The sequence below is a fragment of the Aulonocara stuartgranti genome (genome assembly GCF_965226115.1).
Source record: "Aulonocara stuartgranti genome assembly, chromosome: 23".
Lineage (NCBI taxonomy): Eukaryota > Metazoa > Chordata > Actinopteri > Cichliformes > Cichlidae > Aulonocara > Aulonocara stuartgranti.
The window spans coordinates 6637797-6665782 of record NC_138958.1 but is presented as its reverse complement, the minus strand read 5'-3'; the positions used below and the strand labels follow the sequence as shown (position 1 = coordinate 6665782).

At 38.9% G+C, this 27986-nt stretch overlaps 3 protein-coding genes across 3 annotated transcripts; 1 reads left to right on the top strand and 2 right to left on the bottom strand.

Moving 5' to 3' along the window:
* Positions 1–275: 275 nt before the first annotated feature.
* LOC309700256 (cytochrome P450 2J2-like) lies at positions 276–4209 on the bottom strand. Its single transcript, XM_082523715.1, has 9 exons — positions 4150–4209; positions 3709–3871; positions 2643–2796; positions 2390–2546; positions 2130–2306; positions 1676–1817; positions 1179–1366; positions 939–1080; positions 276–852 (listed from the first exon to the last, which is right to left on the bottom strand). Exons 1-9 carry the CDS (start codon positions 4156–4158, stop codon positions 677–679), a joined length of 1308 nt encoding a protein of 435 aa, XP_082379841.1. The 5' UTR covers positions 4159–4209; the 3' UTR covers positions 276–676.
* Positions 4210–6736: 2527 nt separating this feature from the next.
* On the bottom strand, positions 6737–12308 carry LOC309700255 (cytochrome P450 2J2-like). Its single transcript, XM_082523714.1, has 9 exons — positions 12019–12308; positions 11401–11563; positions 10787–10940; positions 10524–10680; positions 10264–10440; positions 9801–9942; positions 9150–9337; positions 8904–9045; positions 6737–8815 (listed from the first exon to the last, which is right to left on the bottom strand). The coding sequence occupies exons 1-9, from the start codon at positions 12199–12201 to the stop codon at positions 8640–8642; spliced, it is 1482 nt and encodes a 493-aa protein (XP_082379840.1). The 5' UTR covers positions 12202–12308; the 3' UTR covers positions 6737–8639.
* Positions 12309–15411: 3103 nt separating this feature from the next.
* Positions 15412–27161, top strand: LOC309700251 (cytochrome P450 2J2-like). The gene is made up of 9 exons (XM_082523710.1): positions 15412–15624; positions 18133–18295; positions 18381–18530; positions 19071–19231; positions 20194–20370; positions 21254–21392; positions 21483–21670; positions 25138–25279; positions 26270–27161. Exons 1-9 carry the CDS (start codon positions 15424–15426, stop codon positions 26443–26445), a joined length of 1497 nt encoding a protein of 498 aa, XP_082379836.1. The 5' UTR covers positions 15412–15423; the 3' UTR covers positions 26446–27161.
* The last annotated feature ends 825 nt before the right edge of the window (positions 27162–27986 follow it).

Below are 27986 nucleotides of genomic sequence, written 5' to 3'. Positions count from 1 at the left end.
GAGTTTTTGCCATTTTTCAAGTGGACTTAAACTTATTTTTCAAGTGGACTTTTGATCGGGACTGTATAAATCTTTACTACCATTTCAACTTGGTTGTCAGCACCGGAATAATCACTGCCAAGAGTAGAAATAACACTTGATTTTGTGTGGTTCATTCATTTGTCTAATATATTTTTGATTAATTTGTTGGTGATTGTAGAAGAGGTCTATCAATACAAGAAAACTTGTATGATTTCAGTCAGTATTTAAATAAATTCAATAGGACAAATTTTTTTAATGGAGTTTACTGGGGTTATAGTGACTTTATTCATTTATATAAAAAAATAACATTTTGCCACTGAACTTGGACTTAGAGAAAATACTTTCACACTGGCATTGAGGAGACAGAGGTGCAGCAAGCATGTGTAGGCCTTGCTTATAGATAAAAATAAGCAGAGTTTTATCCACACATCAAACATTTTTGTGAATTTAAAAACAAAGGATAATATCTGAAGTCCTTTGTGTTAAGAAAAACTCAAGTGTTTCACAATAAAACAAGAAATAAAAGCATGGCAACAATTAGGATTGTAACATGCATATAGTGTCTCAATATGTAAAATTTTCATTAAATCTTTGGTGGTCCCATAAAGCTTGTAGAGTTTCAGTTTATTCATCGTTGTGTTTGCCCGACATGACATCAGCGAGGCGCTGCCTGCATCCTGAACTCCTCAGGGGAATTGTTGAAACCCATCACACCCTCCAAGCTCGGCATTTTTCCAGGAACAGGTCTGAAGGTGAAGCGTTGGAGCAGAGATGCAAAGAAAAGGAAGAGCTCCATTTTGGCCAGGGGCTCACCGATACACACACGTTTACCTGTGGGAAACAGAAGTTTTTATCCTGCTAACCCTTGATATCAAATGTACTCTTAATGGAAACCTAATTACACGCCATAAAATTACCTGCTAAAAATGGCAAGAAAGCATCTCTTTTTTGAAATTTGCCCTCTGAGTCCAAGAAATGTTCAGGATTGAAGACATCTGGAGTCTCCCACTCATTCTTATCAAACAGCACAGATGAAAGTATTGTAGTAATAGCTGTGCCCTGAAATAGAGTTATTAGATGTTGTTATTAGCTATTTATAAATAATTGACACACTTATGAATTGAATTTCTGACTCAGTCTGGTAAATAATCCCTTACCTTAGGAATGAAGTATCCTCCCAGTGTAGAATCTTTACTGGCCATTTTTGGTAATCCCAGTGGAACAATATTTCCAACCCTCTGGGTCTCGTGGATAACAGCATCAGTGTAGGGCAGTTTGGGCCTATCGGTCAAGGTGGGCAGGCGAGACTGTCCGACTACTCTGTCTATCTCTGCCTGCACTTTCTCTGAAAGGGGAAACAGTAACAACTAAAAGTCATCACAATATGCCATATTATTAACTGAAGTAAAAGTGGTCCCAAATATTAAAAACAAATGTCAGCAGCAGGTTTGCTATAACAACAATTACCGATGCAGTATTTATATTTAATTGGTGTGTGAAAATGAGGCTCTGAACCAACGATGTCTAATTTTTTGGGGGGGGGGGAAATGCCTCGATGCCCCTCCGGTCTACACCTCCTTCATTTTCATCTTTGGAGACTACACAAGGAGAGTAGTTGGGAAATTGAAGGGGGATTGATTAATAAGGGACTAACCCTGTATTTCTGGGTAGTTGATCATAAATACTAGAGCCCAGCGTAGAGTGGTCGAAGATGTCTCTGTCCCAGCCTCAATCAGGTCAAGGGTACAAGCCAGAAGTGTTTCAGTATTAAAGCCAGCATGAGGATCCTCTTTTTTCTAATGTAACAGAAAAATACAGACATTATCCACAGTACTGGGCTCATTTAGGTAATTTACATTATTACCAGTTAATCTCATGATCATAAGGATTGTGTTTTTTGATTAATGGATTCATTTGGGTGGCTGAAGTCTCAGAATTTTTTAAAGACTTCTTTTGAATGCCAATAGGGATCTGCTAGTGGCCAGCAATGACATGAACATGATGAATTGTTATGGTTTACATGAACATATGCCCCCATGGCTATTGTTGCTTTTTTTGTTTTTGTTTTTTTAATAAAGTGAACATAACAGGATTCATTTTTGTGTTACCTTCTCCATCTCTGACAGATATGCATCAATGAAATCACGAGGGTCATCTGGGTTCCACTCTTCCTGGTGCTTTTCAATTTCTCTGTTCAAGAAAGTCATGATCTCCCTGTAGTTGGCATGGACAGTCTGGTGAGGTCCTGGCAGGTACTTCATCAAGCCAGGAAAGGCATCATACAGCTGATGAGGATGATAAACTCTTAGTAAAAGACCAACAAGAATATCATAAGCGATCATCACATTGTAGTTTAAACAACGAGCACCTGTGCCTGAGCTGAACCAGCAAGCAGAAGGGCATCATTGTCCAGCTCCAGAATTCTGCGAAAGCTGGGGTCACTGTATTCAAAGCGATGTCCGAAGACCACAGAGGAGATGATGTTACCCACTGCATTTGTCATGATGTAGTGGGGGTTGAATGGTCTACCTGTGAAGACGTCAAATTCTACTCAAATCCTGCTACAAAAATGATTTCAGTGCAGAGCAATCCCTTCAGTCATGTGAATTCCTGCAGCCTACTTGCCTTGCTCCTCCTTGAAAGCTTCACAAAGAAAGTTGCACTCCACTTCAATGCACTTCTCCAGTGACTTTTGGCCTTCTCCAAAGTAACGCAGGTGAGTGTTGGCAAACTTCCTCTGCTTCTTCCACAGATAACCGTTGCTCATAGATATCCCTTGGAGAATATTATATTAAGTTAATAATAAGGAAGCCTTTGCACGGATGTACATTTTGTAGGGGACTGAGTACAATGTGAGCCAAAACAAAATGAAGTTATCATTAAGGACTATGTGACAGGCAAGGCAAGACCCAGTTGCAAGACTCGGAGACAAAAGGGTAAACTAAAAGAGGCAGCTTTATTGCTGTAGCTTATACACTTGAAAATACAAAAAACTCAGGTGAGAAATAAAACTAGAAACTTAAGGAACTGATGAATTAGGAAACTAATGACATGGAATTCCAGAAGACAGCTAGAGAAGCCGACACCACAGAGAACAGAGGGAGACGCAGACAGTATGCACGCAGGAGGAGATTGGGGTAGAGTGGACACACCTGAAGAACACAGCTGAACAGAATCTGAAGATATGAAAGACTGGTGAGTAAAGGGAACAAAACACAGAGAGATGAACATGGAAAGATTAAGGGAGAAAACAAACAGAGAGGACTAAAGAAAGTATTAACTGGACACAAACAGAACAAACGTGAAGAAACCAGAATTGAAGAACTATAGTATAACTAATAAACCCATCCGCACAGGAAACTAACATACTCAGGAACTAGTTCATAATTATCTTATTATGAAATAATAAATAGGTCCAAAATGAAACTCAAAAACTGGGTCCAAGACCCAGGACTGTAACAGCACTACAAAAATAATTTCATTATATTTTTACATTTGATATGCTTTTTCAGGGTTTGTTTTGAGAATTGGGCCATACAGAGACGTGATATAATGAGGGTGTACAGGTATTGATCATTTCTAGTTTGATGACAATCTAATACAGTTTAAGACTTGGGGAAGGAGGTTGGTACAGCAAAAAATATAGGCAATAGCACATGTTTACATGCACGTGTTTTAACTACTCACCTAAGCCCTTTAATATAACATGGAAAAGAGGGATGATTGGTCGATTAACAAAGTTGTCCAGCTGGTTGACAAGAGCCTCTTTGACCATTTTATATCCTGCAACAAACACCATCCTCTCACTGCCCCTCCTCAAACTGAACACGGGGCCGTACTTCTGAGCCAGCTGCATTTAGAAATAAATCAAGAGAAATGTTTCACAGTTGGCATTCCTTTAGAAGTAAAGACTTTTTGTCAGATTAAAAACCCTTCAAGTGATAGACAATAACATAAACACAGTATTGAAAAGGATCTGAGCTGGAGTTACTAATAACTCCCTGAAACTTTTAAATGTTTTTAAAGTTGAAGTCCTGCTATTATCTGTTGTTTTTCCATGTGCACATTATATTGGCCAGTGTACTACGTGTACACTAAATTGCACTGTAAGGATCTTCTCCTCCTCACCTCATGCATTGTTTTGTAGTCTACTCCAGTGAAGATATTTCCTAGCAGAGGCACAGCCCAGGGTCTGTGACCAGGAGATATTTTATTTTGTATTCTTATGATCACAGTTATAATTAGAAGTATCAATCATTAATCATTTACCATTGTGGAATCTGATGACAGTATAATCTTTGTTTTATATCTATGGTAATCTGAGTAAAGATTAATGTATGCAGGTTATCATCATTGTAATCAAGTCTCAAATGGTATCCACAGCATTGTATTCACCGTCCATAACTGGAGGGTCCAGCAGGACCTTGTTCTAATTCATTTGCAGGCCTACATCAGAACATGCACATAGAGAGTTATGTAAACACGCACGTTCACCCTTATTTACACAGGGAGGTCATGTCAGGACATTCTCTAGTTGGACACACAGGCTCACAGAACTGCACAACATGACATGTCACACACTTGTTTTTCTCTAAAGTATCATCTGATGTTTGTATAAGGAGAACTTTGGACTATGGGGAGACTGTTATCATTTCCACTAAGGTCTAACTGTGTGATGTCATCATGGGTTATATAAGGATGGGGAACGGTCCACTCTTTGGAGATCTGTGGCTGTACGCTTGTCTTCCCATGCTTCTGTCTTAGAAGTGTGTAATAAAGATCACTATTCTGACATCTACTGAGACCATGCAGTCGTTTGTCTTCTCCTCAAAACTCGAATCATGACAGGTCCTGGTGGAAAGTTGCGAGGCCTCCGGTTTCGTATTACATCACTTAAAATTAACAATACAAAACTGAGCAAAAACCAACTAGTAAAATTCATACAATCGAAGAAAGCTTGAAAAATCATGGTTGAAGTATCAGAAATCCCTCTGCAGAGAAGCAGTGCGGCCCAGCAAAGAGTGCTGTGGTATGTGTGGTGTTATCATCAGGCTGCAGAGTGCTCAGGAAAAAGAGGCCCCAAACATGTTACATAACACAAATGGACTCTTGGGAACTGTCGGAAGCTGGAATTTGAACTGTTTCAGCTGGCTGATGACTGTGAGCTTATGTGTTAAATGTTAACATAAATGAGACCATTACAAGGTAAATCAAACTTTGTTTGTTCGGGTTTTTTCAGAATTTTTTCACATCTGGAAAGTATGATATTTCACAGTTCACAATTATAAGGTGAAAGGTCATCTTGGGGTAGTCAGCTGGTAAAGCAAACAGTTATGAATGCTGGGGTTCTTGTAACTTCATTCATTTTTATTAAGAAATTATATTTTTGCCACTGTCTATTTGTCTTTTTGGAAATAATCTTTTTGGCTTTGGAGAAACCCTTTTTACATTGGCACTGAGGAAGCAGGGCTGCACAAGTATTCCACAGCAAGCCTGAATAGCTCAACACTCAAAATTCAGACATCACCACTGACACCATTCACCCTTAAAAAAACCCAGCCTTGATACCCTTGATAAGAAAACAACCTAGGGTTCTTGACATATGCTCTAAAGCCTCAGCACAGAGTTAACCATCACTAGTTCGAGGTTGCAATGAAAGACCAAATTGGCGGATGCTGCCAAATAGCCATGGGTTTTAGTTTCCTTAGGTCCTATTTAACATTCTAAGTTTGTCGTCATATTGTTTTCTGTTGGGTCTAAAGTCAGACCCCGCTGATCCCAGAACTTATTCCCGTGAAAGAAAAACAAGGCAACAGCGATCGATCGTTTTACTTGCAAGGGAGGCCTTGTCGGTATCTCAGCTCATCATAAATGACCTCGACGACGGCCCCCTCTCGCTCCCTTTTATTGACAACGTTCACACAATAAACAATAGTTTACAACACATACCTTCCCCCGTAACCCCCCTTGGTTACAAAGACAAGGCACTGGGTGTGTGTGTGTGTGTTATGTGAGAATGTGTGTGTGACCCTGCTGATCAAAGGGTCATATAACATAAAAGCACAGCAGGAACATCCTTGGTCATAAAGAGGGTAGTCTCCCCCACACCCTAGATGGTTCACCCTAGATAACACAGTGAAGCCATACAAAGGGGAGGAAGTTTGCCAACATCAAACAAGGGTGTTCCTGTGATAAAAACACTATCACCCCCCCTCCCAGAATCTTAAGGATCTGGGGAGGGGAGGACAGAAAGAATACTTTAAAACTATGTACAAATGGTAAACATAAAAATGACAAACATTTAATATTTCAACTTAACATTTTCCTTTTCTTTTGTGGTACATACCATCAGTCTAAGCGGCTTTGTTATATATGGCGTTATTTTTGTGCCATTGTTCTCAGTGCAAGTAAAGAAATTTTGAGCACACGTAAAAAAAATTTTGAGCGCATGTAAAAACCATTTGCAGATGCACAAAAATAACGCCATAGTTATAAGCATTTGTGAATAAATTGGACATCAGGTGAAGATAATTCCTGTCTTCAAGTGTTCTTCCTTCACTGCATCAGTATCCCTCTTACAGGGAGCCACAGTGTATGCCACAAGGAACCTTCTGCCGGATGTAGCTAAGAAATACAGACCCAGAGGGAAGCTGTCATGTTTCGGCTGTGTGGCAGGCAGGAGAGGACCCAAACGCAAACTCACAGAGACAAAAGGTAAACTCAAAAAACACAGCTTTATTGCTGGCGTGAAGTGGGACACGAAAAACAATACAAAATAAACTAAACTGGGAAAACTAAAGCACAAAGAGCCACAGGGAAAAATCACACAGCTATGATGGAGACTACGACACTGACAAAGAGAAACACAGGGCTTAAATACACAGAGGGATAACGAGGGAATGAGACACAGAAGGAGGGCACAGCTGGGAGAAATCAGGACTGGACGAGACAGAGACGCAAAGCTAGAAACACTCACATGAGGCATGGACCTTCAAAGTAAAACAGGAAGTATCACACAGAGACGCGAACTAGACACAGTGGAGACAGCAACTAAGAAACAGAGACAAACCATAAGGCAGAGGTCTAAGAACCAAAATACACAGAGGGAAATACTCAGCTTTGAACACAAGAGACTAGACTAGAGGGAGTAACAAAAGACCAACCATGAGAACATAATGCACAATGCAGGGTGACAGAAAACAAGAAACTCAAACATGCAAAGACACACAATAAACAGAACAGAGGGGGCACAGAGAGACATGAAGGGCAGGGGAGACTTAACATGGGTTGAAACACAAGGGGGAACTAATAAGCAAATGAACATAGGAGGCCTAATGAGCTAAACATACTATAAACATCAAAATGAACTAGAACTCAAAACACTGGGTCCTAAGACCCAGGATCGTGACAGAAGCTGCTTTGCCCGCCCAAGAAAGACTCTTCAACAATATGAAAGAAATGAAAGAAACTGATTTAAATAAGTTTTTAAAGCTCACCACACCAACTCATATTTTTTCCTTTTCAACCAGAGCAAAACAACTCCTTTAACTCTCACCCACTTCAACTGTGCAAACAGGGAACTCAAGGTCCAAAGCAGTTTGGGCATGAAGTTTAACTGGATATTGAAAAGCATTTATAGTCTTACTGAGCACTCAAAGCATTTCAGTATGTTTAAAGTGTTTCATTTTATGGTGTCTTGTCACTATTCTCTCCTAAAGCCTGTAAGAGTTATTTAGTCATGACCCAAAGACACGCTGTGATGTATTTGTAACAGAAAATAATTTTACATTTAAAGGAATAAGACTCATTTTAAATTTGCTCAGTAAATTGATTCTGGCAGCCATTTTTAGAATTAATTCTGCTGTGAATTCTAGCATTCACATACTAGATTCTATACTAGATTTGTATTCAGTATTACACAATCACTTATCTATCTGTTGATAGGTAACATGTAATCTTTTGCAGTCCAGAGAAATTTGTTTTATCATGAAAGGAAATTGCATTTCTAATAGTTGTAAAAAGATGCAAAGTTCACAGAACAGTTTGATTGGCAAAGAATTGTAAAGTCTAATAGATAAAAATAGGTAAAAAGGGCAGTTTTATCCACATGTCATCAAACTTTCTTTTTGTTAATTTAATTTCAATACAGCATATATTTAAAGAATTTGCCTTATTATAGATCAGAATCAGAATCAGAATCAGAATACTTTATTGATCCCTGGGGGAAATTATTATATTATTATAGATAAAGTTACTATTAGCTTATGGCATCATGTGGCACCTAATTTTCAGTCAGTTGCTATAATGCATGCACATTATTTTTTCAAGGTTGTCTAACCATTATTATGTATTATGTAAGAAAACTTTATTGTTTTATATAGCACTTTTCACAGAAAAAACTCAAAGTGCTTCACAGTAAAAGACAAGAAATAAAAGTACAACAACAGTTAGCACTGTGACATGCACATTGTGTCTTACTATGTGAAATGTTCGTAAAATGTTTTACAGAGTATATTTTCTGTGTTTCTAGTATGCTTTTTCTGTATGCTGTGATTTGGTGATCCCATAAAGCTTGTGGAGTTTCAGTTTATTCATCTTTGTGTTTGCATGGCATGACCTCAGCGAGGCACTGCCAGCATCCTGAACTCCTCGGGAGAGTAGGTGAAGCCCATCACACCCTCCAAGCTGGGCATTTCTCCAGGAACAGGTCTGAAGGTGAAGCGTTGGAGCAGAGATGCAAAGAAAAGGAAGAGCTGCATTTTGGCCAGGGGCTCACCGATACACACACGTTTACCTGTGGGAAACAGAAGTATTTATCCTGCTGTTCATTTTGCTATCAAATGTACTCTTAATGGAAACCTAATTACACACTATAAAATTACCTGCTGAAAATGGCAAGAAGGCATCTCTTCTTCGAAATTTGCCCTCTGAGTCCAGGAAATGTTCAGGATTGAAGACATCTGGAGTCTCCCACTCATTCTTATCAAACAGCACAGATGAAAGTATTGTAGTAATAGCTGTGCCCTGAAACAGTGTTATCAGATGTTGTTATTAGCTATTTATAAATAATTGAAAGACATATGAAATGAATGTTAATTTCTGGCTCAGTCTGGTAAATAATCCCTTACTTTAGGAATGAAGTATCCTCCCAGTGTAGAATCTTTACTGGCCATTTTTGGTAATCCCAATGGAACAATATTTCCAAACCTTTGGGTCTCGTGGATAACAGCATCAGTGTAGGGTAGGTTGGGTCTGTCGGCCAAGGTGGGCAGGCGAGACTGTCCGACCACTCTGTCTATCTCTGCCTGGACTTTTTCTGAAAGGGGAAACAGTAACGACTAAAACAGACAACTTAATAACCATCATAGTCAGACTGGCCTAAAATCTATATTCTTCAGGCTGTTCTCATTTTTCTTGTTTGTGCCTGCCCATCTGTCCCCCCTCATCCTGCTTGTGACCTAAAATCTCATGACAATACACCAATGGTTTACAATTCTTAAAATGCATTTGACAGACAGAAAAAAGGGAGTTCTCTCCTTTGGAGTTACAGTCAAGGATGCAAAGGCGTATCCATTATGAAAGTGGCCCACCTAGAATTTAACCCACAAATTCTTCTTGGAGGAGGAAACCATCCTTTATTTGCTTTCAGCTGTTTAAGATTCTCAAGCTTTTTGACCTTCACTTTTTCTTCATGCGATGATAAAGGAGAGTTGAAAGCAGGGATTGAAGATATGCAATCTGGGATGTGAGAAAGGGGGATAGAGTAATAAGTTACCAACCCTGTATTTCTGGGTAGTTCATCATAAATACTAGAGCCCAGCGTAGAGTGGTGGAAGCTGTCTCTGTCCCAGCCTCAATCAGATCAAGGGTACAAACCAGAAGCGTTTCAATATTAAAGCCAGCACGAGGATCCTCTTTTTTCTAATGTAACAGAAAAATACAGACATTATCCACAGTACTCGGTTCATTTAGGCAATTTACTTTATTACTAGTTAATCTCATGATCATAAGGATTGTGTTTTTTGATTAACTGATTCATTTGGGTGGCTGAAGTCTCAGAAACTTTTGAAGGACTTCTTTTGAATCTAAACACAGTTCTGGCACATTACAAATGTGACCTATTAGTGGCCGGTATAGACAATTGTCATGGTTTACATGAACACATGCTTATTGTTTCAATTAATTTTTTAAAATCTAACAGAATAGTATTCATATGCTTCACTAGAAATGTTTTTGTGTTACCTTCTCCATCTCTGACAGATATGCATCAATGAAATCACGAGGGTCATCTGGGTTCCACTCTTCCTGGTGCTTTTCAATTTCTCTGTTTAAGAAAGCCACAATCTCCCTGTAGTTGGCATGGACAGTCTGGTGAGGTCCTGGCAGGTACTTCATCAAGCCAGGAAAGGCATCATACAGCTGGTGAGGATGATAAACTCTTAGTAAAAGACCAACAACAGCATCGCAAATGATCATCACATGGTAGTTTAAACAACGAGTACCTGCGTCTGAGCTGAACCAGCAAGCACAACGGCATCATTGTCCAGCTCCAGAATTTTGCGAAAGCTCGGGTCACTGTATTCAAAGCGATGTCCGAAGACCACAGAGGAGATGATGTTACCCACTGCATTTGTTACGATGTAGTGGGGGTTGAATGGTCTACCTGTGAAGATGTCAAATTCTACTCAAGTCAAGAGAAATCCTGCTACAAAAATGATTTCAGTGCAGAGCAATCACTTGAGTCATGTGAATTCCTGCAGCCTACTTGCCTTGCTCCTCCTTGAAAGCTTCACAAAGGAAACTGCACTCCACTTCAATGCACTTCTCCAGTGACTTTTGGCCTTCTCCAAAGTAACGCAGGTGAGTGTTGGCAAACTTCCTCTGCTTCTTCCACAGGTAACCGTTGCTCAGCGCTATACCTATTAGAATATTATATTAAGTTAATAACAAGGAAGTCTCTGCATTAATGTACATCTTGTAGGGCACAGGGTAAAATGTTTTTGGACTGTGAGAGGAAACATGGGAGCTAATAAAGCCCATGCAGATACAGGGAGAACATGCACACTTCACAAAGAAAATCATCAACTACCAAATTCACTGCAGTGAATCAACCCAAGGCGTTCTTGCTGTGTGTAATGTGTCTAATGGAGAACACATTAAAATATGTACCTAAAGTTTCTAGAAAGTAGGTAAAATTTGACTTACTAGTTGCATTTCACCACAGGACTTCTCATTTAATGCTATGCCAATGATATATTGGTGCTTGTCATTTCCAAAAGGCAAAAATTTAATACAGTTTAAGACTTGGGGAAGGAGGTTGGTACACCCAAAAATATATGTGATAGCACATGCTTTCGTGCACGTGTTTTAACTACTCACCAATGCCCTTGAATATAACATGGAAAAGAGGGACGATTGGTCGATCAACAAAGTTGTCCAGGTGGCTGACAAGAGCCTCTTTGACCATTTTATATCCTGCAACAAACACCATCCTCTCACTGCCCCTCCTCAAACTGAACACGGGGCCGTACTTCTGAGCCAGCTGCATTTAGAAATAAATCAAGAGAAATGTTTCACAGTTGGTATTCCTTTAGAAGACCTGAACTCTTCCACGGCATACATTTTTAATTTCTCTTTGATATTTGGGCTGAATGGGACCAGATGAATGTAAAAACAAAGAATTACCAGATTTTTTTTTTTTACCTGATTTTTGTTTCTAAGAAAAATGAGAGCCACATATAAGGATATTTGTTTAAAATTTCGATAGAACAGTAGCAGTATAATGTCCTTGTAAGTGGATCTCAGGCCCTTGGAGAGCAAAATTGAGTATTTTGGTCTAAATAACCCAAAATGTGAAGTCCACATATATGGATGCCAGGTCCTAGGAGGTTAAAGTTGAAGTCTTGTTATTATCTGTTGTTATTCATCGTGCACATTATATTTCCCAGCCTACTGTATGTAAACCAAGTTGCACTGTAAGGATCTTCTCCTCCTCACCTCATGCATTGTTTTGTAGTCTACTCCAGTGAAGACATTTCCTAGCAGAGGCACAGCCCAGGGTCCTGGTGGAAAGTTGCGAGGCCTCCAGTTTCGTATTACATCACTTAAAATTAACAATACAAAACTGAGCAAAAACCAACTAGTAAAATTCATACAATCGAAGAAAGCTTGAAAAATCATGGTTGAAGTATCAGAAATCCCTCTGCAGGAGAAGCAGTGCGGCCCAGCAAAGAGTGCTGTGGTATGTGTGGTGTTATCATCAGGCTGCAGAGTGCTCAGGAAAAGCGGCCCCAAACATGTTACATAACACAAATAGACTCTTGGGAACTGTCAGAAGCTGGAATTTGAACTGTTTCAGCTGAGTGATGACTGTGAGCTTGTGTGTTAAACATAGATGCGTAAAAGATATATTATTAGTTTTTTTTTTTGGTTTCACAATAACTTATTTTGTGGTGTATTTTCAAAATGCTTCACACTTGAAAAATGTCAGTATTACACAGTTTACAATTATGAAGTGAAAGGTAATGCGGGGGTGGCCATCTGGTAAGATAAACAATTCAGGCAGGAAGTAGTAATGAGGAAAGAGGCAAAACTCTTCCAATGTTCATTCAGGAACAGCTCAACTAACAGCTCAAAGAATACAAAAGCTCTGCTTCAGTGAGTACTGAGACTGAAAACCCAGCAGTGCTCGATGGGGAGTCAACATATGGAGGAAACAGATTAGATGATCCATTAAAGGCTCGGTAATTCTCATATGTTGTATTTGTTCTCCTCCACCCTGCAAATCCATGCACACAGTGTCACATTGTTTACTGTGTCTCCAGAGAGTTCAGGACAAAAATGCTCGGGCAGACATTCTCCGTCTGACTGTGCTCTCTACTTAAAACACTACGCTCTAGTTACACAATCAACAAGTGATGGTGTAAGTTACATAAAACTGTGCATTTGTGCGCATGCGTGTAATTTGAAGCGCTGATGTGAGGAAACTCTTTCTGGATGTGGACAGTAAAAAGCAAACTTCCTTATTCTGATGAGATTAGTCGGATGTGGCACTTCAGTAATGCGATGCTAGAATAGATATCTTTGCTTTACTTTAGTAGTTGCCTGATAAACTATTCCCTTGATTGTATTAAAATGTTGCAAATAAGAGAACTCAGTGTTATTGACTCTAATCATTCAGGTAAATAAATCCTAAAAGCTTGATTCTGTTCATCTGGACGTAATGGGAGAAACGTTTCGTCACTCATTCAAGTGATTTCTTAAGTCTCCGCTGACTGCAGGTTTCCCCAACATTATAAACAGTACATTTGCACAATGACTGAAACTAGCACCACTGAATGAATGGGCTGAACAGAGAACAGAATCAACCTTTTGGGTATTACTGACTTTAAACTCAATCCCCCTGTTATTTTTTTCACATTAAAACCATAATAAATTAAAATTGATCTGCATTTACTAAGTCTATGCATTTGATATGTTTTCTAAGTTCTATTGCAGGGGTGTCAAACTCAATTGCACATGGGGCCAAAACTCAAGGCACACTTTAGGTTGCAGGCTAAACAATATAAACATTTATTGAACACACTAAAACAATGTTTTTTAAACATAAATATGAATAAAAACAGAAAGGAATATTATTCCAGATTAAATAAACTTAAAAAAAACAACAACTTTAACTTTAAATATTTTGCTCTTCATAAAAATATATCCTGTCAAAATTGTGCAAGTTAGAAATATGAACATGCAGCCAAAAACCCCAGAAAAAATAAATGAAAGCATACACAAGGTTGGAGCCGCATGTCGACAGAGCTGGGCATTGCCTCAGGAATGGAACTAATAAACTGTGTGGGCCATTCAGTGTTGTACTTTCCCTTGAGGGTATCATTACACTGCAGCTCCATCTGAATCTGCACAGGTGCAGTTCAGCATCACACATGCCATGTCCATGAACTGACAGATTTCCTTGCTGAGCTCAAAAACTCTATTGAGAATTTTTATACCAACTCAGCCAACAGACCTCAGTACGATAAGGAATGTCGGCAAACTCTGAATCTATTTCCCACATAAAAGACTGAAATTGACGGTGATTTAAACTTTTAGCTCAGATAAAATTTACGGTCTGCGTTAGGGTGATCATTACATGCTCGATTTTTAGGACTTTACCACACAGCCTTTCCTGGTGTATGATCAGTGATATGCTGTTAACTCACCGGTACAGTTCTCCTCCTGCATCTTTACTCGCATCCTGCTGACTAGTCCGCTTTTTTCACCGCACAACACAGGTGTCGTGCCAAAGTAGGTATCCCCGACAGAATTTGTTTCCCCTGTGCTGGGAGCACGCAGGGAGTACTGATGTTTTCATTTTGTGAAAAAGTGAAAAATTTGTATCGTTACATTACCATTCAGTTTGAGGGTTACAACAGAAAATGATATATTTATTGCTCACGGGGTATCAGATGGGATTATTTTAACAAACCATTAACATTTTGGCTGATAACTATTTTTATATTTTTATTCTCCTATAACTTTACTATATAAAGAGCTAAATCCTCCAAAGTTTCAGGAGTAATGCGTCATAATAAGAAGTGTTTGTGAACTAAAAATCAGCAATGTGGGATACTGTTTGTCAGTGATTTACACAGGGGGAACAAATTGTGGCAGGATCAGCCTGATATTATTTGTATCCCACTATAACTTCGTTGTGTAAACAATGTGGGATACTGTTTGTCCGTGATTTGGACAGTCCAGCGTGTGCTCCCGACGGAGGGGAAACAAATTCTGTCGGGGATTCCTAGTTTGGCACGACACATGAATGTTCCCAGTTAGCCTAGCGTCCAGCAAGGAGGCTGCAGCACCACATTATGGGATCTGTAGTTTGTATATTAGGAGCACCTCATATTGCCGGGCCATGCATAACTATAATAGTATATCTATATAAAATCATCTCACGGGCCAGATACAAATCGGATTACTCACCCCCTACCCAACCCTGTGGCTAGTCACGTGTTCCATAATGTTGTGCTGTGGACATTTATGTGCTTTTTGTGCAGAGGAGCTTGTTTTGTTTTCTGTTCTCATGCTGTCCTGCTGTTTTTCTGTAATGCTACCGATCTCCAACCTGTATCCCCATGTGATGTCTTTGTTGTGTGTGCATGGTGGGGGGGGGATGTCCCATTTCACTGCAAGGCAACCTGCATGTGACGAATAAAGCCTTGATTGATTGATTAAATGTACGCCGGCCCGGATGTGGCCCGCGGGCCTTGACTTTGACACATGTGTGTTAAACTTTGCACTTTGTTCACAGTTCACGGTTCAGTGTGAGGTGGGACACCACAGTCAGTGCTGTTTATCTGATTGTGTTTGTCCTCTGTTTACTTGTAGTGGGACAGATGAAGAGAAGATATGGAGTTGATATACAAGGTTCTCGGCTTGGAGTGGATAGATGGCAAAATTATTTTAATATTTTTGACTGTTTCTCTACTGTTGACAGATTTTCTGAAGAACAGAGTGCCAAAAAACTTTCCTCCTGGACCCTGGGCTCTTCCTTTCATTGGTGACCTTCATCGCATCCAATCTACCAGACTTCACCTGCAGTTAACAGAGGTATGAGTCCATTCCTAAATAAAAAGTTATTATATTATAATAAAATTAAAAAACATTTGAAATGGAAAAAAAAACAACCCTTCTTTCAACCATACAGATTTCACCTGCAGCTCACTGACTAATAATAAAAGCAGAAAAATAATGTGAAAGGAAACAAACATGTGAAATGAATCACTGGAGTGCAAGGAGGCATAATTTACACCGAAGTAGACAGAGTCGTTATTTAGCTTCTATAGAAATACTTTGTATTTGTATTGCATTTAGCTTCCTCCCGTGCCCATGTGGGTAAAGTGAAGGGTTCAATAAACCTAAGAGGTTCATTGAACCCTTCACTGAACTGGTATTTATTGCTCACAAGTTTAGCTATTTAACTGAATATTAACTTAACGGCCTCATTACAGGTAGGCTAACACCTGATATAGTGACATTTTCATAACTATAGGAACTTGTCTTAATGCCAAAGCTGTTCTGAATTCCCCACTCTGCTGAATGCAGAATAAGGATATTTTATTAATCTCAGAAGAAATTAACTGTGGCCTACTAGCTTACAGCAGTTCTGATATTAAGTAAAAAACAACAAAGACCTTTTCTTATATAAATTGCAAAATATGAATATATATAATATATACTACTCCTACTTTCATCTCCGTAATAATAACCACCTTCGTCCCTCACTCACTCCACACAGTACCACCATACTTGTCAATGCTCTTGTCACATCTCGTTTAGATTACTGTAATTCTCTTCTCTATGGTCTACCTCATAAATTCTCCATAAATTGCAGTTAGTTCAAAATACAGCTGCTTGTATTATTTCCAGAACTAGATCCACTGAAGTAGACAGAGTCGTTATTTAGCTTGCATGAGGCTTGAAGCAATTGTATCATGTTTAAGGCTATATTTAGCAAACTTTTTAAATCAAATGGACACCAGTATATCCTGCATTAGAAATGAAACTGAATTAGTCCATTTAAATAAATGGAATAATTGTACATTTACATCAATGGGCAATAATCTTTAATAGTTTTTTAGTTTCTTTCTTTGAGGTTTGGACTGTTGGTTTAACCAAAAAAAAAATCATTATCATTTTCTTGCTTGGAAATTGTTATTTACTTTTTATCTTAGTTTTTTGTTTGTTTGTTTGTTTGTTTTTTACTAAAATTCTACTGAGAAGTGAAATGATTGAGAAGTACTTTGTATTTGTATTGCATTTGGCTTCCTCCCGTGCCCATGGGGGTAAAGTGAAGGGTTCAATAAACCCAAGAGGTTCATTGAACCCTTCACTGAACTGGTATTTATTGCTCACAAGTTTAGCTATTTAACTGAATATTAACTTAACGGCCTCATTACAGGTAGGCTAACACCTGATATAGTGACATTTTCATAACTATAGGAACTTGTCTTAATGCCAAAGCTGTTCTGAATTCCCCACTCTGCTGAATGCAGAATAAGGATATTTTATTAATCTCAGAAGAAATTAACTGTGGCCTACTAGCTTACAGCAGTTCTGATATTAAGTAAAAAACAACAAAAACCTTTTCTTATATAAATTGCAAAATATGAATATATATAATATATACTACTCCTACTTTCATCTCCGTAATAATAACCGCCTTCGTCCCTCACTCACTCCACACAGTACCACCATACTTGTCAATGCTCTTGTCACATCTCGTTTAGATTACTGTAATTCTCTTCTCTATGGTCTACCTCATAAATCCCTCCATAAATTGCAGTTAGTTCAAAATACAGCTGCTTGTATTATTTCCAGAACTAGATCCACTGAACATATAACACAGCTCCATTGGCTTCCAATTCACCTCCGTGTCAATTTCAAGATCCTGCTTCTCACTTTCAAAGCGCTTCATAACCTAGCTCCTCCATATCTATCCGATATTCTCCATACATGCTCCCCCCCGTACACTCCGCTCTTCTTCAGCTTCCCTTCTGTCAGTTCCACCTGCTCACCTGACTACCATTGGACTCAGAGCCTTTAGCTGTTTTGCCCCAAGACTTTGGAATGCACTTCCACTTGTTCTCCGGACCACACACCGTCTCACCACTTTTAAATCACGTCTCAAAACTCATCTATTTAGAATTGCATACACCTGATCTGTCTTAGTCCATTTTTACCTGCTCAGTTTTTATACTTGCCTTTAGACTTTTATGACTGTTTATGTCTAAATTTTATTTTACCATGTTTATTATATATACATATATTTTGTAGGTTAATTGGTTAATCCAAATTGCCCATAGATGTGAACGTGAGTGCAAATGGTTGTCTGTCTCTGTGTGTTGGCCCTGCGACAGATTGGCGACCTGTCCAGGGTGTACACCGCCTCTTGCCCTATGACAGCTGGGATAGGCTCTGAACGGCGCCTATAAATAAAATGTACTATTATTATTATTATTGTTATTGTTATTGCTATTGTTATTGTTATTATTATTATATATAGCCTCCTCAGAATGTATCATGCTCCAAAAACAACAATATACTGTCTGTGTTCAGTTTGCAGAGAAATATGGAAACATTTTCAGCCTTCGACTCTTTGGTGGTAGGATTGTGGTCGTTCATGGCTACAAACTTGTGAAAGAAGCCCTGGTTCACCAAGGAGAAGACTTCGTGGATCGCCCAATTATACCCTTATTTGAATCAATTATTGGGAATAAAGGTAGTGTTGGCATTTTCCCTCCAAAATTCCAAAAACTTGATTGAACTGATCACATCAGGTCTAATTTAATTTTTATTTCCAAAAGGTCTTGTGATGTCAAATGGTTATCCCTGGAAGCAACAGAGGAGATTTGTTCTTCACACATTCAGGAACTTTGGTCTGGGGAAGAAGACCCTGGAGTCATCCATCCAGCAGGAGTGCCAGTATCTCACAGAGGCTTTCACAGATCAGCAAGGCACAAAGAAAAAAAAACAATATAGTTACATGTTATCTATGTTTAGTATGTGTGTTTATAAAATTTAAATATAATTCACCATTGCTTACCATATGACATGTTTATAAGGTTCACAGTACTAAAGCACATGGCCTAAAAGGTTTCCTTAATAATTGTCCCACTTTTCATTACCTGTAGCTCATCACCTGATTTATGCTTTAACAAGGAGTTCTAATCAGAGGCCAAACATTAAAAACAGCACCCACTCTGTTTCTCCACTTGTTGACATGCATTATATCCTGTTCATTTGATTTTAGTGTTATTGATATAGCTCCAATTCTTTGTTAAGATTCACAATTATTTGCTGAAATGTTCTGAAACACTCGGGACATTTCCCTAATCCTTTATACCAAAGTTTATTTGACACCCTTGGGTAAGAGTTGGAGGTGCATTTCACTTGCAATTTTCAAGGTCCCCTTTGTTCCCAACTATGTATTTGAATTTTAATTTAATTAATTAATTTTTTTAATTTTATGGATGTTTTTTCTCCTCATTTTGCAGGCAAACCCTTTAATGCTAAGAACCTGATTAATAATGCAGTCTCAAACATCATCTGCTGTTTGGTGTTCGGCAATCGATTTGAGTACACTGACAAGCAATTCCAGTATATTCTCCAGATGTTCAATGACATTGTTCGATTACAGGGAAATTTGACAGTACGGGTGAGTGCATGTTATTCACACACTCATGTACTTCTAGTTCCAGTCTCAAACATGGATGTAAATGTGTGCTTAATCAATTTGCATATCTATCTGCTGTGATGTCCACTTGGCGGTTTTTCACCACTGTGCATTACAAGTGAAATACACTCCAGAAAGGATTATTTACTGAATGTGGATCTACAATACAGCAGTATCAGATTTACCCATCGCCGTAAAAGCCAAACAGAACCAATTCACCCATTCATTTTCTAACATTTCCTGGTTAGATACAGTAAGGGCAACAGTTTAAGCAGAGCTGCTTGTTGCTATTATAAAACCAATCACACTGTGATGATGAGTGTAAATCCTAATGAATGAAGCCTTAGCTTGACACCCCTGACTTCTAGCCTTAAATTAATTCACAGTTCCAAGCAAACAGCTCAAAAAGACTTTTTAATAAACTTCATTGAGCCTTTTTTACTTTGACACATTTACAAACATTGTGGCAGTGATATGTTTCACACTAAAATGTTTGAACCATTTTAAAAATGAAGAGAGACGGACAGGTCACAAAGCTGTGTGACTTCACTCTTAACTAAATTGCCCTTTTGTTTTCTTTGTTTTGTTTTGTTTTCTTGGTGCATGCCCAACTTGTGCCCTGTATAGAGGTGCCATCCAATAATAAACACACTTAATATGAAAACAAACAAATGACCTACCTAATTACCTATACATAAACTAATTCAACTAAATAATTATCCCACCTTTAAGTTATTACATTAATACGGTGGCCCTGAGAGGCCAAACGCACTGCAACAACAAAAAGGCTGCAAAAGCAGTAGGGAGGGCCTTTCTTGCAATGATACAGCTGCAGGTTTCAAACCTAAAATTCATGAACACACAGTAATAATGATCTTTATTATTGCTTATGTTAATACGGCCAGTCAATTAGATAATCTGGTTACTGTCTTCCTGCTCTGCAGATGTACAATACAATACCCTGGCTGATGAAGTGGCTGCCTGGATCACACCAGACGATATTTATCTTGACAAAGAAATTAGTTGAATTTGTAGAAATTAGGATCAAAGAACACCAGGAAAACTTTGACCCATCATCACCAAGAGACTACATTGACTCCTTTCTCAAAGAAATGGGAGAGGTTAGTGTTTTAATGTCTATCTCGATTTGCTTTAATAAAAAAAATTAATTCCCCTCTCGCCTCTGCAAGTAGTCTATCCTTCAAGCTCAGGTCCTCTACCAGAGGGCTGGGAGCTTAAGGGTTCTAACTCTAACTCTTCTGGACAGAGGGATCTGCTGGAGCCATTCACCTAACTTGGGAGTCACTGCACCTAGTGCTCCGATTACCACTGGGACCACTGTTACCTTCACTCTCCACCTTCTTCAGCTCTTCTCTGAGCCCCCGGTACTTCTCCAGTATTTGGTGTTCATTCTTTGAGATGTTACTGTCATTGGTACGTTTATCAGTACGTCTTCTGCTACATCTTCTCCTGCTTGTCTACAACTACTATGTCTGGTTGGTTAACCATCACCATTATGTCTGTCTGTATCTGGAAGTCCCACAGGTTCTTAGCTCCGTCATTCTCAACCACCCTAGGGGGTGGTCTGTCCTCAGTGTCTGCAATGTTTCCTTCTGGTAGTGTGATCCCCTCCGTTCTGACAGCCTTACCTCTCTGAGAGGATTTAGGTCTATGCAGAACATCAGTGTGGACAGTGCATCTCCTTGGTAGATCCTGTTGGTCTCTAGTGTTGTTCGCCACATCCCTGTTGAGTTCCTGATGAAGGCTCTTAGGGTCCTGTTGATCTTGCACTGTTACGGTGCACTCGGTGCAGTGACCCCGGAGCAAAGCAAGTGGCTCCAGCAGATACCAGGAACAACATCCAAGATCTCTGCACCTTCATGAGGGCGAGAGGGGAATTTAAAATTTTTTATTCTTTACTGTACAAAACGTTTTGATAAGATGGTTTGTATTTATATTGTGTACATAATCAAATATAACAATTTTCTCTTGTATCATTGATAGAAGGAAGATAAAGATTCTGGGTTTTATCTCGAAAATTTGATGGCTTGCACAATGGACCTGTTTGGTGCTGGAACTGAAACCACAACTACTACTTTACATTGGGGACTTTTATATATGATCCACTACCCTGATATACAAGGTGTGTCAGGGTAATATCTATCAGGGATAAATATTTGTGAGCTTAGTCAACTGTGCACAACACTTATTTTCCTGTTTTCTGTGTGTGCAGAGAAAGTCCAAGCTGAGATAGATGCTGTGGTTGGTTCATCCAGGCAGCCGTCTACAAGTGACAGAGAAAACCTGCCGTTCACTGATGCAGTTATTCATGAAATCCAGAGAAGTGGAAATATTGTCCCACTTAACATACTTCGCATGGCAAACAAGAACACAGCTCTGGATAAGTACTCAATCCCAAAGGTACACAATCAACCAGTAACAAATGTGTGCCAGTTAAAAAGAAAAACTCTGAGATAATCAGATGTGTCAAAGGTACATACTAATAATGGATTGCATTTATATAGCGCTTTTCTAGACACTCAAAGCACTTTACAATTCCACTATTCATCCACCTTTCCCTCATCCACCTGCTGGGCTCAGTGGAAGCTCCACCATAGCCACCACCAAACAACTGAGTTATTTTTACATTTTACACATCGGCCAGCTTCTGGCCAGTCCACCACCTTTCGTTGTTTATACTGTTACAAAAAAACGAATCAACAAACACACACAAATAAAACCCCATCGGCCCATAAAAACAAAAACTCCCCATTGGCCCACCGGGCAGATGCCTGCTATGCATGATCTGATGGCCAGTCCAGCTATGGCTCCAGGAGGTTTTTAGTGTACATGATGTGATCAGCTGATCTGCTCTTCTCTGTAGATTTACACAATTACACAACAAGTGTAGATGTGTTTTTTCATCTATCCTGGCAGATGTCTATCCCCCTACACTTTATACAGAGTTGCTATAAAGTTTAAATTCAGTGAAGTAATCTAAGCATGATCATCTAAAATGCAAAGTCGCTGCTACACTTGATGTAACCTAAATCAGACCAGGAGCACCACAGCTACTGTGCACCAGTCCAACACAGTGCTTTACTGTAAATTCAGCCCTGTAATGCAAACTAACCTGTTTATCCTGGACAAAACTACCCAGTATTTCCATGCAACATTTGAATAGCACAAAGTTAATATAGGTTAGTTTGTTTTGCAGGACATTTTACGACAATGAAAATACATAACTTATCAAAACATATCATACAAAGTTCCAACATGTGGTTAAAATAATGACATTGCATGTAAGCTTTAAATTTTCTGTTTAAGCGTCACTGTGCAGTCTCCAGCTTTAAATCTAACCTCTCTTCCTCATCTCCTGTCGGGTTTTTCTTCCCAAATCTTTATCCATCTCCCAGTGAAGTTAGCTCTCATTCTCTTCTCTCCCTGTGAAATCCATCAACTTGACCTTTAGCTATGAACGCACTGTGCGAAAAAGTGCACACAAACAGCTTGTGTGTTTTCTGATGTTTGCTGAGCTAATAGAAACTGTCTGTGAAGGAAACTTAAAGAAGTCCAGACGCTTTTCTTTTCAGGCTACTTAGACTGATAGAAACATTGATTTTTAAATTGCATGCAACTTAAAAAACACTCGCTTCATCCATCCTCCTTATCTGTAGCACTAGCTAGATGCTGAAGTACCACCAACACAACATACAGACACCTGCCTTATTAAAGTTCCGGCCAACTTTAACCCCTGAGTATAAACGTTATAAATGATAACACTGAACGTAAAGTAATGAGCATTTTCTGAACACGTAAGGAGTAGAAAGTACAGATATTTGTTTAAAAATGTAGGGAGTAAAGTACAAAGTTGTCAGAAGAATAAATATTCAAATACAGATACCTGAAAACTAGACCAGGTGACCCTGAATCCTCCCTTAGTTATGCTGCAATAGACATAGGTATGGGGGATTCCCATGATGCATTGAGTTTTTCCTTTCCAGTCTCTTTTCTCACTCACTATGTGTTAATAGACCTACGTCTAGCCTACGTCTATTGCAGCATAACTAAGGGAGGATTCAGGGTCACCTGGTCCAGCCCTAACTATATGCTTTAGCAAAAAGGAAAGTTTTAAGCCTAATCTTAAAAGTAGAGATAGTGTCTGTCTCCCGAATCCAAACTGGAAGCTGGTTCCACAGAAGAGGGGCCTGAAAACTGAAGGCTCTCCCTCCCATTCTTCTTTTAAATACTCTAGGAACAACAAGTAGGCCTGCAGAGCGAGAGCGAAGTGCTCTAATAGGCTGATATGGTACTACAAGGTCATTAAGATAAGATGGGGCCTGATTATTTAAGACCTTGTATGTGAGGAGCAGGATTTTGAATTCAATTCTGGATTTAACAGGAAGCCAATGAAGGGAAGCCAAAACAGGAGCAATATGCTCTCTCTTTCTAGTCCCTGTCAGCACTCTTGCTGCAGCATTTTGGATTAGCTGAAGGCTTTTCAGTGAGTTTTTTTGGACATCCTGATAATAATGAATTACAGTCATCCAGCCTGGAAGTAATAAATGCATGAACTAGTTTTTCAGCGTCACTCTGAGACAGGATATTCCAAATTTTAGAGATGTTGCGCAAATGGAAGAAAGCAGTCTTACAAATTTGTTTAATATGTGCATTGAAGGACATATCCTGGTCAAAAATGACTCCAAGGTTCCTCACAGCATTACTGGTGGCCAAGGTAATGCCATCCAGAGTAAGAATCTGGTTAGATACCATATTTCTAAGATTTTCAGGGCCGAGTACAATAACCTCAGTTTTATCTGAATTAAGAAGCAGAAAGTTAGCGGCCATCCAGGACTTTATGTCTTTAAGACATTCCTGCACTTTAACTAATTGGTGTGTGTTATCTGGCTTCATGGACAGATAGAGCTGCGTGTCATCTGCATAGCAGTGAAAATGTATGCTATGTCTTCTAATGATGCTGCCTAAGGGAAGCATGTATAATGTAAACAGAATTGGTCCTAGCACTGAACCCTGTGGAACTCCATAATTAACCTCAGTGTGTGAAGAGGATCAGTGATGAATAGTAAGATGTTATGGCTTTGCGGAGGGCTTTCTTATAAAGCAGCAAACTATTTCTCCAGGCTGAATGATGATCCTCTAAATTTGTGACACGCCATTTCCTCTCCAGATTACAAGTCATCTGCTTTAGGGTACGTGTTTGAGAATTATACCACGGAGTCAGGTACTTCTGATTAGAGACCTTAGTTTTCACTGGAGCTACAGTATCCAGAGTCGTACGTAGTGAGGAGGTGAAATTATTAATAAGATAATCGACCTCTGTTGGGGTAGCGTTCAGATAGCTGCTCTGCTCTGTGTTGGTACAGGGCATTGAAGATGATAACAGTGGGTAAATTATATTCTTAAACTTAGTTACAGCGCTTTCAGAAAGACATCTGCTTTGATAAAGTCTACTTTATCAAAGTAGATGTCTGTAAGTAATGAACAAAGAACAGTTACAACTCAAATACTCAGATACTCAAATACCAAGTGTATTAGGGGGGTCATAGGGGGTCATATGATTGTTGGGTTTTCTCTGTATCTATTATTGTACGATCTACTGTTCAATAAAAAGCGCCTTGAGGCGACCGTTGTTGTGATTTGGCGCTATATAAATAAAATAGAATAGGATAGAATAGAATACAATTGAAAATTCTAGTTACAGTAATAAAGTTAGTTTGTGGAAACACCCTGACACGGGAGCATAAGTAATGAACAAAGAACAGTTACAACTCAAATACTCAGATACTCAAATACCAAGTGTTGATGCTAAAGAACTGTAGCCAATGGGAAGTTCAAATCCTGCAATTTGAACAAATGGTATTTTTCAGGGCACCAAGATCTTGGCTCCATTGCACTCTGTTCTACATGATGAGTCTATGTGGGAAACTCCACATTCCTTCAACCCTCAACACTTTCTGGACCAGGATGGAAAATTTAGGAAGAGGGAGGCCTTCATTCCCTTTTCTGCAGGTTAGTCATCAGTTGCAATCTGTTAGGATGCCTGGGTCGTTGACCCAGGGGTTTTGAGTTTATTATATTATTTATACTTTCTAGTTTTTGGTTTCTTTCAGTTCTGTCTTATGGTTTATGTCTCTGTCTTCTTTAGTTGCTCTGTCTCCCCTATCACCTGCATCCCCTTGTCTAGTTCGCGTCTATGTGTATCCTAGTTCCTATATCCCCGTGTTCAGTCAGTGTTTGTGTCTGCCCTGGTCCCACGTCTCTGTTCCCTTTGTAGTGCCTGCATGTGAGTCTGTGTCTTTGTTCAGTCTGTGTTATGTGTTTCCTGTTTTACTTTGAAGGTCTCTGTCTTTTCTCAGTGTGTTCAGTTTACGCTTCTTTGGTCTCGTCAGTTCTGATTTGCCCCAGCTGTGTTTCCCTCCTGTTACTCATTTCCTGATTGCTCCCTCTGTGTATTTAAGCCCTGTGTTTCTTAGTGTCTGTGTCGCGATCTACCGTTTATTTTGCTGTGTGTTTTGTCAATCCGCCGGTGTTAGTTTATTTTTGACCTTTTTTCCCCAGTTATGTTATGTTTGAGTTCAGCATTAAAGCTGTTTTGGTTTAAGTTCTGTCTCCGGAGTCTGCACCTTGGGTCCTATTCCTGTCTGCACACTGCCACACCTAACACAATCCTTTAAAACTCTGGTAAATGCTGTTTTAGGCAGAAGTTTAAAAAAATGCTACATGTTGCTGCTTATGGTCAACTTTTTGTATATGTAACATTTTATTTTGATTATTTGTAGCATAATCATATTTACACTACTCAATACAGTGATAAAGTGGTGAAGTAGATACAGATTAGCAGATACTCTGCTGCTTGTTCCTTGCATTAAATTGTGTGCTTTTAAATGTTCTTGTGCTTTATTTGTTGATCTAAATGAATACATAACTGTTATAAGCTGTGATTAGCGTGGAAACCCTGTAAATTATGTATTTAAAACATGTAGTCTTGTGTATTCTCAGGTAAGCGTGTGTGTCTTGGGGAGCAGCTGGCCAGGATGGAGTTATTCCTGTTTTTCACCTCCCTGCTGCAGAAGTTTTCAGTTACTGCACCTGCTGGAGAGAAACCCAGTCTGGACTTCATTTTGGGAGCCACACGCAGTCCCAAACCTTATCGTCTGTGTGCTGTGCCACGTTAGAGCACGAGTTATCCTCAGCTGAGCATGTCTGTTTCTCTGCGCTCTCAATGACTGTCTTCTGCTATTGTTTTTGATGCAATGCATAAAGAATATCTGCTTTACTGTTCTCTCTGTCTATCTCTAGCGCTCTAGTGTAAGTAATTAATAAGTAATATATATTTTAAATTGAATTTGAACGTATTTTAATTTTGCACGATTTTTCTGAATAAATATGGACTCACAAATAAAATAATCCTGATGCAATAAAATCCACAGACCATTACCTCTCAAGGGAATCACCAAAACGTCGTACTTATGATATTTTCTCTGCACATTGGATTTGTTGAACCTGTAAATAATTTATTTAGAGATTATTACACACATAAAATACTTTTTTCAAATGATCACTTACCAAAAGAATGAAAATCTGAAAATAATAGCAGAAAACCAGCAAATCTTCACACAAGTCCATCTTTGAGATGATGGACTTTTGAAATTTTCTTCTTTTATCTATATAATTTTTTAAATGGTTCTCCGTGAGAGAAGTTAAACAGCTGAGATGCCTTCCTCACCTGTATAACTACTGGTCAGTGCACCTTATTGTCCTTCCTTGTCTATGGAGATTCAGTACAGCATCTTGTAACTATTTTTTCTTACTGATACTTTGTTTATGCTTTTGTTGTTGAATCTCACGTGTAAAGGAGATTTCAATCTCAATAAATTACTTCATAAAAATACCCATTTGCTATTAGAAAAGGATACTTTTTTAAACGAACTGCCTTTGCATTCAGTTATGTGAAAAAGAAACGTTTCACAGGACACTGCAGTACTTTAAAAAACAAAAACTATCTTTAGCAACAGTAACTTTAAATATTTTCATTCTGTATGACTTGTCTCTCACATAGTTGTAGAGAAATGTTGGCCCACTTTTAATAACTCTTTGTCATCTTCCATCCCAGACAGTAAGCAGACAGAAGCAAATCATCATGTCCCACTAGCTACAAGTGCTATGTTGATAATAGAATAGAATAGAATAGATCTATGTACAATGAGATTGAAAGAAACTTCTGCCCAGTGGAAACATGCAAAAAAAAAAAAAAGAAAAAAGAAAAGGTAGAAGTGCACAGTTCTCCGGTGCTAAGTACATACTCAAGAATAAATATGGATTTTATATATACAGTAATATATAACATTGCACATGTTACATATTGCAAAGTGATTAGGATTATGACTGGATTCAACTTTATTGTCATTACACAGCTATGAATACAGGGTAACGAAATACAGTTTGCATCTAATAAGAAGTGCAAGAGTAGTAAGTGCAATAAGAGCAGATTACATACAGATAAGTTAAGCAAATATACAGATGTACTACAGGCAGATGTACGGATATACTAATATATACAGATAAGGGTACTACAGTGGCTTGCAAAGGTATTCACCCCCCTTGAACTTTTCCACATTTTGTCACATTACAGCCACAAACATGAATCAATTTTATTGGAATTCCACGTGAAAGACCAATACAAAGTGGTGGACACCTTATCCCTGACCTGTCTGGT

Bases quoted from the DNA above. Each gene is read 5' to 3' on its own strand.
- LOC309700255 (XM_082523714.1), bottom strand. From the start codon at position 12,201: ATGATTTTTCAAGCTTTCTTCGATTGTATGAATTTTACTAGTTGGTTT. The intron at 10,441-10,523 runs GTACTCGTTGTT...CATCCTCACCAG, and splicing joins CTGGTTCAGCTCAGACGCAG to CTGTATGATGCCTTTCCTGG. The intron at 8,816-8,903 runs GTAATTTTATAG...TGTTTCCCACAG, and splicing joins CTTCTTGCCATTTTCAGCAG to GTAAACGTGTGTGTATCGGT.
- LOC309700251 (XM_082523710.1), top strand. From the start codon at position 15,424: ATGGAGTTGATATACAAGGTTCTCGGCTTGGAGTGGATAGATGGCAAA. The intron at 15,625-18,132 runs GTATGAGTCCAT...GTCTGTGTTCAG, and splicing joins TTCACCTGCAGTTAACAGAG to TTTGCAGAGAAATATGGAAA. The intron at 18,531-19,070 runs GCACAAAGAAAA...CTCATTTTGCAG, and splicing joins GGCTTTCACAGATCAGCAAG to GCAAACCCTTTAATGCTAAG.
- LOC309700256 (XM_082523715.1), bottom strand. The intron at 1,367-1,675 runs GTTAGTCCCTTA...TTCCCCTTTCAG, and splicing joins CAACTACCCAGAAATACAGG to AGAAAGTGCAGGCAGAGATA. The intron at 853-938 runs GTAATTTTATGG...TGTTTCCCACAG, and splicing joins TTTCTTGCCATTTTTAGCAG to GTAAACGTGTGTGTATCGGT.